The following is a 21,219-nucleotide window of genomic DNA, read 5'->3' on the forward strand; positions in this document are numbered from 1 at the left end:
TTATACTGAAAATATCCAAGAGAACGTGTAATCACAGTCCTGTGTATAGTAATAGTGATTATTTCAGTATATGTACAGCGGCTTCAAACATGGCTGGGAGGCGGCTAAAGTACAAGAATATCATAAATATAAAACAGTCAATTGCTGCAACAATATTTTACTTTCACTGTCTTTCGACACCGACTATGAGTGTCTTCTCCAGAAAATCAACATGTAATTGTGGATTTTCTAGTGAAGACACCCATAGGTGTTATCGAAACCCAGTAAAAGTAAAATTTTGTTGCAAACGTTTGGCTTTTCACTCGGAACTACCGTATACACCTACGTATTCAAATAAGCTGTGTGTCAAGATATAGATTGGGTATAAAATGTAAAAATATGAACGGGAGATCAGCGGTGACGCAATCAAAGCCTGTAGAGCGGTTCCTCACTGAGATGTGTGCGTAAACTATTTAGAAAATTTACTGGGTTACATTTTTTTCCCTCACCTCGGTGCAACCAGAAAGTTCAGATGAAGTGCTGAAAAAATTGAACATTATACTTACTCTTCGACGGATGCATCTTACTCTCCTAATTATGTATGAAACGATATATACGTTAGCGTGTTGTCATAGTGCAATTTTTAAGCACAGTAGAAAACAATTTTATGTTGCAATATATTTTATTTTGAGTTGATAACTTACGTAAGTAAACTGAAGTACATGTATTGCATGTTTATTGTAAGTGCTTCTGCATTTTCAGAACCACATTGGTAGTTAAGACAAGTGATTATATTCTACAAGAACAAGAATCACTGCAAGGTATAAATACTTATGGACAAGTTATTACTACGTAAACAAATTCCTCTTTCGACTGCACACACCTGTAAAGTGACTAGTTTCATGCATTTTTGGATAGCCACTTGTAGGAATATCTAAGCATTGTGCCACCCACGGATCTAATGTGAAATGGAACAGAAATATATCCGTTGCTGTGAAGAGGTAATTCTGTAGAAAATAACTCTATGCAAAGTTTACTAGCAACTTATGGGTTCAATCTGGGGCGTTCTCGGTCGTTTGATGCAACACTGAAGTTCCAGTGCTGAATGAGAACCGCAGCTTCCCCTTATTATGACTACGTCGTTGTCAGTCGATAAAATTATACGCTAGCGATCCCGGTTATGCTGTACGTATGCGTTTGCCCTCTGACTAGAGTTATACTACCGTATATCAGTGGTCCATCTATTTCAGATGTTTCATGTAAACACCGTTATCGCAATATAAGGGCAATGTATATGTGCAATGGTAATCTGTATGTAATGGTTGGTTGTCACCTATAAGGTATATTTCAACTGTCTGACTACTTACGTGTGGAATATAAAAGGAAAACAAATTATAAAAGGAAATAAGAATTACAAATAGATTTCTATTTTATGGCAGCTATTACATCCCATATGGTTTCTGTTCCCGAATCGGCGTTACCGTAATTACGAATGATTAGATTTTTATTTGCACCTCCTAAGTAAAGCGTAAACTAATAAGGCTTGTTATCCGGTGGAAACATAAATGAGAAGTGTGTCTAGCTGATGAATTAACATTTTCTTTGAAATTACTGTGGGGCTGTGGAAAATAGTTCCTACTATGTCGTAAAACAAACGCATTAAATACTGTATGGGGGTCAAACAAAATGGTGCAACGTAAGTACCTGTTATCTGTTTTGACATAAGAGGAAACTAATTTTTGTCCGAGCGGTATGGTTTTCTTATATATTTTAACAGATGAAACCACTCATCGCAAGTTGAAGTTTCCTAGGTAGTTCTGTTGGACCATACTCTATTCCGCTGCTGTAACCTTCGTTGGGCTTGTCGTAATTCATGATCAGTTTGGCCTTAAGACGCGTAATCTCATCGTTGTAAGTCTTTTATTAGGTCTGCCAGCTATAGTCTTCCTTGTACGACTGAAATAAAAAAGAAAAGTTGTGGAATGCGTCTGAGGACGGACTCTGAAAGCATTAAAGTTATGAGAACAGACTCACAACTTTAAACGATAAATTATAACTCGTATCCTGTGATAATAAACTCTAGAAATGACAGTGTATCGTAAGGCAAAGCAACAAAGGAATTGATAGTTAGTGAGGACTGTTCATATGGTAGATAGAGCCAGTTGCGGTCACTGATGCGTCGTATGTCTTAAAAATACTAAACACTCACTAGTCACAAAACATTTAGATACGAATCTGTTCCATATTTAACTATGGATGAAATTGTCACAAAATCTTCCATAACCTTTGTGTGTGGAATATATGGGTTTTATGAAACGCTGACGACTAGTAGTAGCAACGAGAGAGATAAGGTGACGGGGAGGGGGGATGGAATCCGAGCTCTACTGGCATTAGGTCCTGTCTTTGTCCGCTCGGTCAGGTGGCGGCGATCAGTAGTGCTGCAGGAACGAGTAGTCGACGGTGGGCTGGTGAAGGGCAGTCATCTCCGAGGGCAGGTAGTAGCCGTAGCCGAAGGCGTGCGGGGGCGGCTGGCACGAGGGGTCCGGACAGTAGCAGCCAACGGGAGCGGGGGCGGCGGCGGGGGCGGGCTGTGGCGACAGGCCCAGGCCCACCCCCAAGCTGAGGCCCGAGGGCTCTGGCGGCGGCAGCGGTTCCTCCAGCAGCGCCTGCAGGTGCCGGATGTAGCGGATCGCCAGCCTGACACACACCAGAGAACACACTCACAACGCCACTCCCTTTTATAGAATAAATTAAATGGTTCAAATGGCTCTGAGCACTATGGCACTTAACTTCTGAGGTCATCAGTCCCCTAGAACTTAGAACTACTTCAACCTAACTAACCTATGGACATCACACACATCCATCAACGAGGCAGGATTCGAACCTGCGACCGTAGCCGTTGCGCGGTTCCAGACTGTAGCGCCTAGAACCGCTCGGCCACTCCTGCCGGTAGAACAAATTATTCTTCTGATCCAGTGACTTGTCAAACCACATCTAAGATAGCTGTTCAGTTCTATGTATCTGCACACTCTCTGCTCCTTTCTTAATCTGCTGTTCAGTGTCACCCAGCACACCTAGTCTTCTCCTCCTCTCCCTCTTTTCCTTTCAATCTTTGCTTCAATGACCAAATTTCCTAAACACTTCAAAAAATTTGATTGTTCCGAGGTCTTCCCTTCCAATGATATTTTGACGGAACCTTTATACACGGCCCAGTCACATTAATGTGACCAATACCTATGGTCGAAATCAAGGTGAAACAACCATTCACAGACGGCAGGTTGCAGCACTAGCTGTGGAGGGCATATAAAGCATGTTGGAAGGACGTGGAAAACAGTGCAGCCATTCAGAATGACATTTTCACTCTGCAGCGGAGTGTGCGCTGATATGAAACTTCCTGGCAGATTAAAACTGTGTGCCAGACCGACACTCGAACTCGAGACCTTTGCCATGTCTCCGCAATATCCTTTCTTTCCGGAGCGCTAGTTCTGCAAGGATCGCAGGAGAGCTTCTGTAAAGTTTGGAAGGTAGGAGACGAGGTACTGGCAGAAGTGAAGCTGTGAGGACGGGGTGTGAGTCGTGCTTGGGTAGCTCAGTTGGTAGAGCACTTGCGCGCGAAAGTCAAAGGTGCCGAGTTCGAGTCTCGGTCCGGCACACAGTTTTAACCTGCCAGGAAGTTGCAATTTAGAAACAGAGCAATTTATCTGACATCCAAAGGTACACGAACATTGCCTTTCAGGCCAAAGGTGAAGCATTTCCGAAACTGGTAAGTTTGTAAACTATTCGGCTGCCGCTAGGGTTAAAGTATACCGAGCACAGCAAAATGGTGCTATCCAAAACTGGCGCCAAGACAAATGTGGTTCACCATAGACCTTAGACGACAGAAGTGAACGGTGGTTGAAGAGTTGTGTACGGCCGAACAGGAATGCAACTGTTGAGCAGCTGATTGCCAGATGAACCGAGGAGCTACCAACAGTGTCTCCTCAACGAGCATTCGGTAAACTTTTTTCATGTGGGCCTCTGCAGCAGGCGCCCTGTTCACGCAGCCATGCTGACTGCTGTTCATTAACGACGAAGACTAAAATTTGCACGTCATCTTGCAACTGGGCATGGCGACAGGAAGCCTGTTCAGATGAATCACATTTTGTGCTCCATCAGACAGATGGCTGTTGGCACGTATGGCGTGAAAAGTCTGGAAGCAAATACCTGCTACAGTCGTCAGAAGGGTACGAGCCAGAGTAGGTGTATTATGGTCTGGGGAATGTTTTCGTGGCGTTCGCTGCGTGATCTCGTCGTTCTGGAAAGCACAGTGGATCACCACAAGCATGCCTCTGTCCTTAGGTACCATGTCCACTCCTACACAAAGCTTTTTTTCCTCAGCATGATGGAATCTACCAACAGGACAATGAAATGTGTCACAGAGCTCGCCGTGTACGTTCGTGGTTCGAAAAGAATCAGGATGTGTGATCTGAAGTTTTCCCGCCGTACAGAAGCCAGGTAGCGTCGTCCCAAAGGCGCGATGTTTCGGCAAGCCGAATTCTTGCCATCTTCAGGCGTTCTTGGTGTCTGATTGATCTCTGATGGATGCCGACTTTATATAATCTCCACCCCTCTCCCACACCCTCCGTCTGGGCGCTTCCGAGCGGTCCGCGGCTGGTGGTGGGGGAAGGACGGCGCTGGATGGTGGGGTACTGCGGCCCATGAGCTGCCGCGGGGCGTCACGCTTCCCCCACCACCCAGCGCCGTCCTTCCCCCACCACCAGCCGCGGACCGCTCGGAAGCGCCCAGACGGAGGGTGCGGGAGAGGGGTGGAGATTATATAAAGTCGGCATCCATCAGAGATCAATCAGACACCAAGAACGCCTGGAGATGGCAAGAAGTCGGCTTGCCGAAATATCGCGCCTTTTAGACGACGCTACCTAGGTGAATACCCGAGAAATTTTCAAGAATCAGGATGAGTTTAGGGTACTCCCCTGGTCACGAAACTGCCTGGGTTTAAATCCAATCGAGAATCTGTGGACCGCCTTGATCAGGCTGCTCGCTCCATGGATCCTCAACTGAGAAACCTACGGCAGCTGGCCACAGCACTGGAGTCGGTATGGCTAGAAATCTCTGTTGGTAGCTTTTAGAACCTCATTGACTCCATTCCTGCATATTTCGCAGTGGTCCCCACTGCAACAATGGTTATTCAGACTTCTGAAGTGTGGTCAAATTAATGTGGGTGGACAGTGTATTGGTTGATTCTCACCACTTTGTTCTTTCCCATACTTATAATCATTGGGTTTTCTGGTTTTTACCACCCTTTGCTTTATAATTGTAGTTCTTCCTCTGATTCACCCCACACTTTCTGACTTCCTGCATACTTAATTGTCTTTATCATTTCTCCATCTACTACTATGCCTCTTGCTTTTCCTAATGCTTTTTTTATTAGTTGTTCAGCATAAATATTGAAAAGCGTTGGTGGCAAACAACTTCCAGTACTTGTCGCCCCACTTACTTGGTGCTAATGCCTACTATCACTATCTGTCTTGCATAGAGCTAGTTTATATGGTTATTGTCCTTCCAGTCCACACTATCATCCTTTAAGTTCTTCAAAAAGATGCCCCAGTCCGCTCTGTCAAACGCTTTTTCCCAATCAACATAATTTATGTACGTATTCCTGTAACCATCTAGCATTTTTTGTTCTAGCATCAAACATTCAATACCATCTCGTGTTCCTGTTTCTCTCATCAAGCCAAAGCGACCCACTACCACATTATCTTCAGTTTTTCTTTTCAACTTTCCGAGCAAAAAACTACTTATGGTAAACATTCGTTAATCTTTCCATTTTTTGGTGTTATATTTCTTTATCAAGGGAACTAGAAATGTTTTAACTAGATGTTCACGCCAAATGCCCTCGTCAATATATTCTATTGGCGAAGCTGTTTATTGTAGCTATTGCCCTATTTCATAATGCCATAACAGGCTCAACTGGCATTTTATCACAGCTCGTGCTTTCTTCTTTTTGAGATTAACGGCATTTCGTTACATACCAATCTTAGTCGTGTATATTTGGTTCTAAGTATGCACCAGAGAATAGAAAGATGCAAGTATCTTCATCGAAGGGAAAGAGTACGAAACGTTTACTAAAACACTATACAGCCAAACAAGTTGTAGATACCTGACATGGTGTTTACTCTTTTTAATCTAGGTTTTCACGGTTTTTCGTTATTTTTCAGAAAATGGCGTATTTCTTGTAATCAAAGTCTGAATCGTTGAGCACTTTCTTGTTGAAATTCTCAACGAACAGTGTACTTTGCAGACGCTGTTGGTACTGGGCAGAGGGCAGCCTCATTTGGAATAGGCTTTGTAATTGAAGGTATGTCTATCTTCTTCGCAGTATTTTAGGAGAACCCGATGACATCTGTCAGGCCGAAATAAGAGTTGACCGTCCACGTCATGTCGTGCCTACTCCAAACACGCTATGTTTGTTCGTCATCGCCGCCCAGCCTTATACAGCAACGCACACATCTTCAGCAGACAGGCTTGGTGTCCGCAACAAAACACTTTCTATCCTCGAATCAAAGTAAAATTCCTATGCTATTTTTCACAAAAGTTGTAAAAGTCTTCCTATACAATTAGCTCTAAAATATATCTAGCCAATTTTTGCAACCTCTGGGCAGCACTGTATTTATTATAATTGAAAGGAGAGAAATAAGTAAAACTTGTAAATATTTCAGTGCATGAAAAAATCACTTGAAAAGAACGGTTTCATTGAAAGATAGATATGAAACCACTTCTGATAAAGCAACGGAAAGCATACAGACAAATATTCATGAATCCGTTTACTGAACAACACGGCACCGTAGACACTAAGTCTCTTCATTCGTTAACCACGATTCTGTACCGTGAAACAGTAAAAGGGCTTGATAATCCATGCTGGTGTTGCAGATAGCTTACGCTATATATTCGGAGGCAGCGAGCAAAACTGCAGTAAGAGATCTCATATAGCCCGTCTGTCCAAAAAGCTTTTAAAGTTGGAATAATAAAAACTATAGAAAACTTGGAATGATGGCTTTAATGCTTCAGGTGTTACCCGTACTCACGCCTCACTTGAGTGTAAGGCACAAAATGTTCATACAGCTGTGCGGAACTGTTAGAAAAGTGCTTCTTCGGAATGTGTTCGACTCGCGTGTCACATTGGCTTGAATATCGGTTATGTCGCCAAAGCGTTGACCCTTTGTATGAATTTCTGCACTTTGTCGTATTGTGGTAGGTTGCATTGATAACAAGGCTCGTCACCCATGATGATACTTTTACGCAACTGTGATGTCTGAGTTTTGTATTTCACTCTAGTTGCGGCAGCTGTCCATGCGTCATTGTTTTTGTTCTGGAGTCAAAGTGTACGGGAGAAATTTTGCTTACACTTTTTCCTTCTTGAAAACATTTTGGAGACTGTCTTGGACACTGGAACAGAGATGTTGCTCCACTGCGATTCGTGACGCACAACGTTGAAACTACGGCCGCACGCCCATTAATTAACACTGTCTGCTCGCAACTGGCTGCTCTAATGCAGACATGTTGTTTACAGTTCTTAGTTCAAGATCCCACAGTAGTTTCTGCGCTGACGGCGCTTGTAAACCAGGAATAAAATCATCCTATGAACGTGTTGGACTTGTATGTAAAAGTAGATTTTGCATTAATTTTTAGATGGAATGCGAACTGAATGCTGTCTTGAATATTTTAACGCAACTTTCGTATTTTCTGTTGAGCGTGTCATGTAAACTGATGGTCCGGTTGGTGCCCCTATCCTGAGTCCTGAGAATTTTCTGCGAACAAAATTCTCATTTAATATTTCTTCCTATGGTATCAAGTGATGGGAAGAATACTGTTCGTTGGCATTGTGATAGTAGTTTCGACATCGGACACTGAGGAGACAAAAGTCGTGGGATACCTCCCAATATCGTGTCGGACCTGATTGTGCGCGGGGTAGTGCAGCAAATCGACGTGGCATGGACTCCACAAGTCGCCGAAAGCCCCACGCAGAAATGTTGAGCTGTGCTGCCTCTATGGACGTCCCGTAACTACGGAAGTGTTGGCAGTGTAGGATTTTGTGCACGAACTGACCTCTCGATTATGTCCCATGTCGGACGAGCAGGGTGGAAAAATCATTCGCTTGAATTGTCCAGAATGTTCTTCAAACCAATCACAGTTGTGACCTGTTGACATGGTGCATTGCCATCCACAAAAGTTCCATCGTTGTTTGGGGACATTAAGTGAATGAATGGCAGTAGAAGTCTCCAAATAGCCGAACATAACCATTTCCACTCAGTGTTCGGTTCACTGTCCACACCATTATGGAGACACCACCAGCTTGTACAGTGCCTTTTTGGCAACTTGGGTCCATGTTTCCGTGGGGGTCTGGAACCGCGCGACTGCTACGGTCGCAGGTTCGAATCTTGCCTCGGGCACGGATGTGTGTCATGTTCTTAGGTTAGTTAGGTTTAAGTAGTTCTAAGTTCTAGGGGACTGATGACCTCAGATGTTAAGTCCCATGGTGCTCAGAGCCATTTTTAGTGGGGTCTGCGGACAATCGAACCCATCATCAGCTCTTACAAACTGAAATATGGACTCATCTAACCAGGCCACGGTTTTCCAGTTGTCCAGCGTCGAGCCGATACGGTCACGAGCCACGGAGAGTCTCCTCATGTGATGTGCTTTTAGCAAAGGCACTCGCGTCGGCCGTCTGCCGTCATAGCCCGTTCACGCCAGATTTCACTGCACTGTCCTAAAGGTTACGTTCGTCCGCGCCCCACATTGACTTCTGCAGTTATTTCACGCAGTGTTGCCTGTCTGTTAACACTGAGAACTCCATGCAAACGCCTCTACTTTCGGTCGTTAAGTGAGGGGTGTCGACCTCTGCATTCAACGTGGTGAGAGGTAATGCCTGAAATTTGGTATTCTCCGCACACTCTTGACACTGCAGATCTCGGAATACTGAATTTCCAAACGATTTTTCCGAAGTAGAATGCCCCATGCGTCTAGCCCCGACTACCATCGCGCGTTCAAAGTCTGTTAATTACTGTCGTGCGGCCGTAATCACGTCGGACATCTTTCCACATGAATCATCTAAGCACAATGATAGCTCCGCCAATGCACTGCCCTGTTACGCCTTGTGTACGCGATCCTACCGCCATCTGCATATGTGCATATCGCTATCCCATAAATTTTGTCACCTCAGTGTAGTTTTCTGCTCTAAGGGTGCCTTAGGGTGCGACAACGAGAATCTGAAAACTCATACATCTCACTTACGGCGAACGGACGTGCAATGCAATGGATCCACGTTTCTGATAGGTGGCTCACATTTCGAGTACATGCTGTAATCATGTAGACTGGGGATTAATTCTTACTCTGAAATATCCATTTAAATGCCTTCTGCTTGGTGCTTCCCAACTGTAATGTAAGCTTGCTTCACAAAGTTGTGAATACGAGTAGTATAATGGTGCGAATCTATGTTTAATACGTGGTGGGCATTCAGTACTCTGACGTCATGTTGAGCGTACCCTGCCTTGTAAACGTTTATTTGTACGCGTGCTTTTATTACTTTATCGCAAATGGATTTCAATTTACCGTTCAATAAAAAGTTTCTAGTCAGCATGTATCAAATCATCTATCCCCCTAAAGAAGTACTTCATATCCCATTTTCTCAGTGTTTCCCTACATTTTTGTCCTAGAAATCTGCTCGCGGCGGGTTTGCATATCAATATGAAATAAATTGACTAGGGAAATCTGTCACATTGTATTCTCAGCTCCCAATGCACATCAATATCGAATGAACAGCGTGTGTGCTGCCTTTAAAGTCCTTGGAAGGAACTGTGAATTGAAAACAAGCCGTATAAAAGTATCTTGACTGAAGTCCAATTCGTCTCGTAAGATGCTTCACGGTACAGTTGTTTCACATGAACTTTTAGAGGGGGCAGGACTACAGACGTTTTCTCGAGATATCTCGAGCGAGAACAAATACTGTCTCTAATTTGGGGATCCCACACTAATTCTTTTACTGAATAATAATGTGAACACCGTTCCTCGTGGATGTAATTCAAGTGCTTTTCTTTTACCACTATGGCATTTCGAACAGGAGACTAACCGGAAATCTTACTAGGTTCGCATGGAGCAAGACAGAGCCTAAAGGCTATTCTACTATATTACAGACACTAAACATATTAAAAGAGGAAGTATTCTCCATGTGTACTTTCAACACTGGCCATAGTGAGTGGAACTGCAATTTGGAAAGAACTTCATTGAACATAGTTAATTTGGAAATTTTTCTGCTCTGTAATTCGCACCTGACTGTCGCTAGCAACATCTCACATACACTGAGATAGGTTCTGCAGTCGCATTTAAATCACTATCCAAGCATCCAGATATCGATTTTCTGTATTTTTCTCTGAATCGTTTAAACAGCATTCCAAATCCGAACAAGTACACAGCCTCTAATCATCTCGTCTTCCACGGAATGTTAAACCGTAAATATGTGGCCATCACATCTCACTTATGACACCTACCTGTAGATCATCAGTTCCTACTACAAGTCCACAGGCTTCCTTGGCTGAGCTCTGTCTGAGTAAATCCCTTTTGTGTGCTGAACCGTGTCTTTTTGAAAAATTAAAAACAATTATAGAACCAACGCTTCGGCCCTCTTTGCAACGGTGCTCTTCAGGGCGACTGAACTGGATTCTGTGAAGGCTGCTGGAAAGACCTCTACCTCAGATGTAGTTGAATGTAGGTTGAAGCAAAATACTAGCTTAAAGAAAAATGACATGTCGGGATCAAACCAGAATAGGAAAAGAAGAATTTGGCTTATAGGTAGCAGTCATGGGAGGGGTGTGGGCCAACAGCTTCAGGAGAAATTAGGGACAGAGACCAGGTCACAAGTTTTGTGAAATCAAGTGCTAGCCTTAGTCAGGTGACAGAAAACTTAGGTCAGCTATGCAGGGACTTTGAGAAGGAAGATCAGGTAATTATAGGTGGGGTAGCAGAAAACAGCCTGGCTGTATTAGGAGTGACCTGGATAAAATAGGAGCAGAAACTGGGCGCACGAATGTGGGGTTTGTGGAAGTCTTTCAGCGCCATGATCAGCCCTGGGTAAACACTGCTGTAAGGCGTGTTAACACTGAGCTGAGCGGGATGCTCCAGACACCGCCAAAGTCTCACATGAGTGTTGTTCCAGTTGATGCTATTGGTAAGTGGGGTTACACTACACATGGCCTGCACCTTAATAGGAAGGGGAAAGATAAGTTAGCTTCTCTATTAGAAATTACTGTAAGGGGGGCCACAGTCACACAAGGGTGATTCCTGTGGTCATTGGGACCAGGCAGACAGGTTTTTTGGGTTAAAGCCAAATTCCAGACAGTCAACAACCAAGGACAATAGAAGAAAAGAAACTTCATGCACAGCAAATAAGGATAAAGCTAAGGGTGGTATCAACTTACTTCACCAAAATATTTGGGGAATAAAATATAAAGTAGATGAGCTGATAATGTGTTTAGATGATATAAAAAATAAGAATGAGATTAATATACTTTGTTTGTTTGAGCACCATGTAACTGTGGGGATGGAAAATGTCAGTATAAATGGGTGTAATTTAGCATCTTACACTTGTAGATCTATTATGGATAATCGAGGAGTTGCCATTTTCATAAAACAAGGGTATAAATACAACTGTCGAAGTAAGCAAATTTTATGTTGATCAGCACTTTGAGGTTTGTGCATGTGAACTTCAGCTAGATAATGTTGTGTTGATAATAGCAACAGTGTACAGGTCTCCACTAGGAGATTGGGAGCTATTCATTAAAAAGTTTGACTCCCTATTATGCTGTCTGTCAGGCAAAAAGAGGAAGTTATGAATCTGTGGTGATTTCAGTATTAACTTTCTAAGCAATTCTGATAGAAAAGTGAACTAGAAGTTTTGTTAACAACATATAACTTAGTCAGTGATCAATTTCCCTACACGTATAGCTTAGGACAGTAGTACTCTAATAGATAATGTATTTGTACAGCAAGAGGATGTAGAACAGTCACATGCTTTCCCTGTGGTAAATGGATTATCTGACCATGATGCACAACTGATTAACTTACAAAACGTAACAGGGTGTACACTTCAGAAACCATTAAGTAAAACTGTGAGGGTGCTCAACCCGGTATCTATAGATCACTTCAGAGAAAGTTTAGGAAATGTAAACTGGGTAGATGTATATAACGAGTCAAATGCTAATGATAAATGTAGCATATTTCTTGATAAATTTATATCCCTTTTTGAACGCTGATTTCCAAAAAAAATTACTAAATGTTACACCACAAACTCTTCAAATAAACCTTGGATTATTACAGGTATTAAAGTGTCTTCAGAAATAAAAAGAAAACTGCATGAGACAGCAAGAACTAGTAAAAATCCAGAAGTAGTTTCACACTATAAAAATTAATGTAACATACTCAGAAAAGTTTAAGGAAATCAAGAAATACGTATGTTAGAGAAGAAATTAACATCTCCAGCAATAAAATCAAATCAGCATGGAATGTTGTTAGAAGAGAAACAGGAAAAGTAACCACTGGCGTAGGTAGTATTACTGTTAAAGAGAATGAGACCATCTTAACCAACAATACACAGGTAGCCAATGTATTTAACAATCACTTCTTAAGTGTAGGAGAAAAATTGGTGAGAATAGTTCAAAAGAAAAAGCCAGGCAGTACATAGAAGAGTCAGTTTTGAAAAATTTTAGTCAGATTAAGTTTCATCTAACAACATCTTGTGAAATAAGGAAAATTATTAAATCTTTGAAAAATAAATGTTCTGTTGGAGTAGATAACATCTCTAAAAAGTTATTAAAGCGATGCGGAGCAGTTACAGCTGATGTTTTGAGTCACATATGTAATGCATTACTGACTCATGGTATTTTTCCAGACAGGTTAAAAATGCCATTGTCAGGCCTCGCTACAAAAAGGGGGAAACCACAGATGTCAACAATTACCAGACAGTATCCATGCTTACAGAATTTTCTAAAATATTTGAGAAAGTAATGTACTCAAGAGTGGTTAGCCATCTCAACAGTAATGGGATACTTAGTAAATCACAGTTCGAATTTCAGAAATGCTGTTCCACTGAGACAGCAATATAAAACTTCACTGTCCACATAATAGAGTCTTTAAATAGTAAAATGTCACCAGTAGGAATATTCTGTGACTTATCCAAAGGATTTGATTGTGTGAACCATGACATTATGTTAGAGAAATTACAATTCTATGGTATAAATGGAACAGCATATGAGTGGTTTAAGTCATATCTACAGAACAGGAAGCAAAAAGTCTCTTTATAAGCTTCAACTGATTCAAATGAGTTTGCCACTTCATCTAACAGGGGTGAAATTACATTAGGTGTTCCACAAGGTTCGATAATGGGTCCCCCTCTTCTTCTTGATATATGTGAATGACCTCCCTTCTTACGTGAAACAAGATGCTGAACTGACACTGTTTGCTGATGATACAAGCATAATTATTAATCCAGTAAAAGACAGTCCAATAGAAAATGATACAAATAAGGTCTTTGGAAAAATTATTAATTGGTTTTCCACGAATGAGCTTGCTATGAACTTTGAAAAAAAAAAAAAAAACACAGTACATCCAATTTTCTGCTGCAAACATAACACATCAAAAGAAGTCAGTAGCCATGGTAGAGCATACTAAGTTTTTGGGTGTACATATAGATGAGAATCTTAATAGGAAAAGTCATATTTTGGATCTCCTGAAGCAACTAGGTTCAGCAACTTTTGCAATCAGAATAATTGCCAATTTTGAGGATGTAGAAATTAGTAAGTTAACATACTTTGCATACTTCCACTCTCTGATGTCATACGGAATAATATTCTGGGGCAACTCAACACTTAGGCAAAAGATATTCACTGCTCAAAAGAAAGTAGTTAGAATAATGTGTGGGGTTCACAGTCGCACATCTTGTAGGCATGTGTTCAAAAGGTTAGGAATTCTTGCAACTGATTCACAGTACATTTACTCAGTAATGAAATTTTTTTTCAACAACATGGACCAGTTTAAAATCAACAGCGACATTCATGATTACAATACTAGAAAAAAGAAAGGGGTACACTATCCTTTACTTAACCTATCTTTGGCACAGAAAGGGGTAAAATATGCTGCTATAAAACTTTTTGGTAAATTACCAGATGATATAAAATGTCTGACAGACAGCAGTAATAGTTTCAAAAACAAATTGAAATCATACCTCCTTGACAACTCCTTCTATACCATAGATGAATTCTTGAATATGAGTAAATAAATCTGGAGATATAATATATGCATTTTGTGCCATTTAAGCGAATGGGATAGATAACAGAAATATTTAGGTATAACACTATAATGTAAAAAAAAAGAAAAAAAAATTGTTTCCTGTGCGCATTTCTTGTGCATTTGACACGTTCCACATCATAATGGTTTTCCGTGCTATTGATCAATGGAACACGTAACTAACTAACTAACTCTCACCACTCCTTCTCCTCCCACCCCCTCCCCACCACCCTCCACCCACCACCTCCTCCTCTGGGACTGGGTTTGTTTACTCCAACTCTGCGTCTAGTGTTATCTGATGTGGAACTGTGCGGATGTCTTTAAAATGTAACTGAGGCGGGACGTGGGTACCAGCCAGATATTCACCTAGACGAATGTGGGAAACCACCTAAGACCCACGTCCAGGCTGACCGGCACGCCGCCTCTCGTCGTTAATGGGCCGTTCGGATTCGATCCGGGGCCGGCGTGACTCCCTGAATCCCGGAAGTGGATGCTAACGCGTGCGGCTATCCGGGCGGGATCTAATACCTAAAAATATTTTATCCAACAAACTCACGTGTTGACGCTGCATTGTGTGCTTGCTGCCACGTACCTGAGGGACTCTATCTTGGAGAGTTTCTTGCCCTGCGGCTTGCACGTTGGCAGTCGCTCCCGCAGCAGGTCGAAGGCTCGGTTCATGTCGCGCATGCGCGTTCTCTCTCTATCACATGCAGACTTCTTGTAATCTACAACAATGTGAAAAGGGATTTGTAAATATCCGTTCCCTCTGTGGAAGCATGTATACACTAAAAAGGCAAAAGACTTAGTAAGATCACAAGAACGAACATACCGTACAAAATATAACAAAAATCATTTGGCAGTGTTCGAGTACAGTTTCTATGGAAATAATATCAGAGCAGAATGAGAAGTTGTGGGCCTAGGAACCCGTTAGTTAGGTACAATATTCTGGGTAACGTACTTCGTCCAAGATTTATTCAGTCATATGTGGGTACAGACAGAAATGAAAGGGTGCCAAATATGGTGAATACGTTGGTTCTTCTAACGATGAATTGTTCAAATCCCTCATTATTCTCACTTTTGTGGGAAGATTTCTTGTGGGCGTGAAATACGGCTTTTTTCTTGTGTACTATAAATCTTTCGCCTTCGCCAAAACTTAGTCCAGGACATTTGCGTATTATTCGTAAATTATCATGCACGATAATCAATAAAAAGTACCCCGGTAAACACTGGCCAAAACCTATCCAGCAGGTATAACCGACCTCACTTATACCCAAGGCTCTGACAGTTGTTGCATCTCCGGCGTCAAGTGGTGACCCTGTCTTATTCACAGTAACATATCATCTGAGTTTTTCTTTTCTGCGAAATTAATTTTCGCAATTGATTTTGCTCAACGGTCAACAAATTTGTCACATATTTACCATAAAACTCCCTCATAGCGAATTTTGGTTTAATATGTGTCGTATTCGTGCGTCTGATGTACCCATCTCGTGAGCTGTATGTACATTATATTTACTGATCTTCCAATAGGAGTATCATACTGCGCTCAATGTTTCTCTCAGTGGTAAGAGTTTACAGACCCCCTTCAAGAAGATCGTCGTCAAAAAACATCACGTTTGGATTTATTTCTGCTGTCAATAAAATGTTAAAAATATATTTTTGTTTCTACACTGCGTTTTAGTAGATTCATTTGAACTAAAGACACATTACATGGTTACTCTGAATAACAGCATAAGGAAAACTATGTCACAAACCAGAGTAACAGTTGAATTACATTATGTGCAACGTATACAAACAAAATCGCGACACGTCCTGCCATACTACGCGCCTACGCAACAGGTAGGGAATGATTATGCTTTTAAAGGAACAGAATGACTCAGCTATTGTAGGCAGTGGCAGACTAATTCAAGACAGCACGAATGTAGTGAATATTTCCAATATTTCGGAACACTTGCAACGTAAAAATCTGATGTATTCGTTTTTATGTCGGCCCAGCTTCTAAAGTGCTTTCTTAAAAGCAAAGATTCGTAATTTTTCAAACAAAATGTTAAAACAGATTCATCTGGCGTATCTGTTATACTCAGTAGTACACATTACGTATCATTGTCAGAGGCTATGTTTCCAGAAAATTTAAAGTACGACACTGTTAGATCTCTGTATACTGGAGGTAAGGCAGCTCCTACCGATCATTGTTTATTTTCTTTGAAATTTTTGAAAAAGTAATGTACTCAATAACAGTTAAGTACAGCTATAACAATAAGATTCTGAGTAACAGGTAACTTTTATTTCAGAAGGGCATTTCTCCTGTACGTGCATTCTAGCAATTCAACGAACACAAAACCAAATATTCAAAAGATGAAATGTCACCAATTGGAAGTTCTCTATTGTCTAAGGTATCTGGCTGGATAAAACATCATTTATATGGAGAAAGTGAAATTTCCGATACTGAAGAAATATTTCATGGTTTCTTTACTTCATAATTAAGTAATAGGAAGTAGAAAATCATGTTAGGCAGCTCCATCACTTTAGGTAAGGATTCAACTGCCGAACAGGTACAAATCACTAACGGCACACCACAGGACCCGATATTAGATCCTCTCGTATTCTTGTTGTGAACTCCAGTCTGATGCTGATAAATCAAAAAGAACTCCTTTTGATAATGTCACAACCATCATTACGAAGTCTACTAGAAATGCACCGACATTAGGAACAGTACATGAAATTAAACAGAGAAAATGATTATTCTTCTGTAACTGAATTATTAGATACAAAAAACACAATTCAAACAGCATGCTCAAGACATTATTTAACTTCAATAATGAAACAAATGAAAGACAGTAAAAATTACGGCAACATTTCTAGAGAGCATATTTATAGGATTTTTTATTGGACTCTATCTGTTACAAATTACGTGAAAATTTAACTTCAGAAACTTTTCTTTGAATATTACTGGTGATTTCGAAGACGGCAGTGTCAAAAGCTATCAAATACTACTTGTCTAAGTTTCCCCTTTAGTAAAGCTAGACACAGTTGTACTGACGAGATACAATTCTAACGTCTCTGAATGGTTTAGACCTCTTTACACAACGTTCAGTGAGATCTGTACTTACAAACCAAAAGGGAAGTGCTAGTGCAGAAAGAGTGGAACGCAATTCATTATTCGTTTTAAACCGTCTGGCTACAATTGTGTATATTAGCTGTAACAGAAACACTTCTCCTCAATGGAAACCTCACGTGCGCATCTGTGAATGTTCAACCCTCTCATCATGCACAAGTTCTCCTACCTGTTGAGCATCACAATAAAAATGTCAGCAAGTGAATGTAACAGTGCACAGCGGCTTGTGACCGCCAGAATTCACGAAAGATGAGGGTTAGTTATACTCCACTGTATAAGTGAATATTATTATTGTTATTTTGCATGGTAATTATTGAATTATCAGTTTACTTATTACAACAGCAAATATTTCAAAATTATTTATATTACTACATAAAAAGAAGCCAAATAGTCAAAGTATGTATTGAAAATGGATACGTATATTTGTACGTACATGCTTTTAAAATCATTAAAAAATCACCTATGAGCATTAGAGCATAAAGAAAAATTTTCCTTCCTGCAGAAAAAATTCAGGTCTGATATGGTGAAGTAAGAAGAAGTCGCGTTGTAAACAATGAGTATTTTCTTTCTTGTATGCTCGCAAATAACTGTAACTTATAACTGCTATGTGAAGCAGCACGTAAATGGTAGTCCGTTTTGGCGACAGCTAAGCATAGGTACAAATGGAAGAGGTAACGTATATGATATTCAAGAATACGTAGCTGAAGAAATCCGAGTACTGTCTACTTTGCGTGGTCTGAATACTAGATTAATTTCGAAAAATAATATAGAAGTGAGCTAATTTTTGACGTATTTGTTAGTTAGTTCAGAAGCTTACTCTACATGCTTAACTAACTCAAATTTTAAGACTATCAGCAACTGTCGTTCTTACAATTACAAGAGCCTGATGGTGGCTAACGACGTCTACAATATTTTTTCCTAAACACACATCACACAAGCGCCACAATAAAATAACAAGATGCAGTACACAACATAAGAAAGTTTTAGATGGTCTGTTCATATTATGGATAATGATAGCTCTTGCGCGTCTTTTCAACTGAATTATTATTATTGTTTTTAACCAACTATGTTCCCCTAATGGTTTTAGGCATTTTCAGTGGCCAACAAAGAAATAACCGTTTACTGACTTATGATTATTTTGTTGTGAGTTGCGTGGTCTTCCACATCAGAAGTTTTAAGTTAGCTGAAATATCTAAAATAATGAGGTTTATTGTATTTGGTTAAAGACAAATTTAAGAATTCAGTCATCTAAAACCTAAACAGCACTGAAACAGGAATTGAGGAAGAACGGTGGCATAAAGTAATACATAATTACAGATAGTCGTTTTCACTACACAGCGCCTGTGACTGTAACACAAAGTGAACGCAAATAATGCATAATAGTATTCTATTGTTTTTACGAGATAGCACACTACCAAGAACTCATCGGCAGTCCACACATTGGCTGCTCAACCTGCTACCTGCTAGCTGACTTCAACAGCAGCACAGCCAGACCTGACGCATGCCAAAGCTGTGGACTGCCACGGCTGCCTAGAGGATCATCACAGATGATAAGACCGACAGACGCCCAGCCCTCATTGCAGATGGTCTGCAAGTTGTCTTCTTCAAATCAACCAGCTGAAGTGCATTTGTGCGGCCTCCTTACTGACTCATGAACATCTGCTGCAGTCTTTGTCAAATGGTTCAAATGGCTCTGAGCACTATGGGACTTGACATCTGAGGTCATTAGTCCCCTAGAACTTAGAACTACTTAAACCTAATTAACCTAAGGACCTCACACACATCCATGCCCGAGGCAGGATTCGAACCTGCGACCGAGTCTTTGTGAGTACACAGTGTTTGAGGGAGATCTCTTTGCATGACAACCAGAATCCTGGTCCACTGTCAGCAGACTCCACCTGAGCCCAGCACATGGTGATCATCGAGAATGCTGTGGTAGGAGCGGAGAGGGGTCACCAGACTGCCTCAGGTGGACCACGGCTGCTTTGCCTGCTGCCAATGCCCACTCCACGCTCATCGTTGTCAGTGATCCGCAGTAGGAACGTCACGACACGCTGATGAGACATCAGCTTTCCTTTGCGGCATGTGTGTCCCACACCCGGCCGCTCTGTAGTTCTGAAGAAGCTAAAAACTTTGTGAAGTCTATTTGACAGCAATGTATTTGCAGGTAACGCTGCATCACTGACGTCTCTGTGTGTGTACTGGGCAACTCACCCTCAGCCTTCGCTCGCCTTCCTGGTTACAACGTGACTGCAGGGCCACATCGTAATAGTCCTTTTCTTGTACAAGTACAACACTTTGTCTCATTTGACAGCATGCTGCATCCAGTACATCACTGCCCTCCAGCGGTTCCACATTACATAACATACTAACTTGTAAGACAGGCACGACGCTCACCCAGAACGACTTCCTTGTGCCAATAAAAACACTATCAAGCGAATTAAGCCTTAATGTAAAGCTTGCAGTTCAAGTGGATGGCCTGCTACGACACACAGTCCATGTGACTGATCAACATTGCCAAAAGCTTCCTCTAGCCGGAATGTCTTCCGACTAAATTCTACATGTCGTCGAAGGCCGTTTATGGCATGATCCTGATACAGAAAGTCTAATCATTTGTACACACTGCCGAAACTTGTTTGCCTCCAATTGAAAATTCACCATTATCGATCTCAATAGCCATATATCGTTATTCCCTGTCCCAAACAAATTATAATGTGATGTGCCCCATTGCTTCCTACCCACTAAATCTGTCAAATTCACTGATACATGTGCCCCTGTATCCAACAGAAACTTTCACCTTTCCTTACCTACTATACCAACGACAGCACAATCTCCCTCTGCATTCGTATTTCCTGCGTTCGTTTTTACTGAGAACACCTTTCGCCGGTTCTTGGGTTTCCTTTAGAGTTTAACGAGTGCTTATTTCCACCTAGACAACCTCTACTATTATTCTCATTATACTACTGATGGTTCATACCACCCCCGTTTCTCAGTAGCCGACAGCACTGACTCTGCACATGTCCCATACACTTACAATTGAAATATTTTACATTCGCTGCAAATGTATTTCCTGTATCTCTTACTCCTGATGCCAAGTCAGTTTCTTCATATTCCATCGCTAGCCTCACTGCTGAATAGAGAACTCTAGGCGCCCTAGTCTGCACCACCCTAGATATCTCTGGGGCTAAACCCCTCAGGAAAGCACCGAGAGCCCTTTGCTAGGCTTCCTGTAACAACATCTTGTTCGCCTCATCATGCTGCATCAATTCGTATGCACACGCATTAGTTTTTATAATCCTGACTGAAAACCCCTGTAAGGCTGTATTAGACCTCTTAGGAAACACACTTAACTGTCCATGGAAGAACTGTGTACTATAATGTTTTTATACCTTTGCAATAATCCTTATTTCAGCTCCTTGAAAGTCTCTTTCTCGTTTAGTGCCACAGTGCAGTATGTAAAGAACTTTTCTTCTCCTGAAAGGTGTAATCTCGCTATTTGCAACAATTGCTTCTGCGATCAACACCATATCTCAGCAAATCACAGGAGATCCTCTACAAACGAGAACACATTCTCAGATGAGCTGTCAGAAAAATGAGTAAAAGGTTCGCAAGAGCTGGCTCTACTCCTAGACTTTGTGATCTTAACGGTCCTGCCTTCACATTTCTCGTTGTCAGTTCATTATTCGCAAATGTATTTTCTGCTCTTAACCGTGCTACTTCATTAACTAACGATTGCACAGCTTTTGGACCTGTGACACCTTGTATTCCTGGTGCTGCCATTCCCCAACCCTTACTCA

General features: G+C 41.4%; 1 protein-coding gene across 1 annotated transcript in view; it reads right to left on the reverse strand.

Moving 5' to 3' along the window:
• Positions 1–642: 642 nt before the first annotated feature.
• LOC124789358 (mesoderm posterior protein 1) overlaps positions 643–21,219 on the reverse strand; it is a 93,514-nt gene continuing 72,937 nt past the window's right edge. The window contains exons 3-4 of the mRNA XM_047256688.1: positions 14,903–15,035; positions 643–2,676 (exon numbers count right to left, since the gene is read on the reverse strand). Coding sequence (XP_047112644.1) covers positions 2,409–2,676; positions 14,903–15,035 — 401 coding nt within the window. The 3' untranslated portion in view covers positions 643–2,408. The remainder of the gene's footprint in view (positions 2,677–14,902; positions 15,036–21,219) is intronic.

Source organism: Schistocerca piceifrons, chromosome 1, assembly GCF_021461385.2.
Source record: "Schistocerca piceifrons isolate TAMUIC-IGC-003096 chromosome 1, iqSchPice1.1, whole genome shotgun sequence".
NCBI lineage: Eukaryota > Metazoa > Arthropoda > Insecta > Orthoptera > Acrididae > Schistocerca > Schistocerca piceifrons.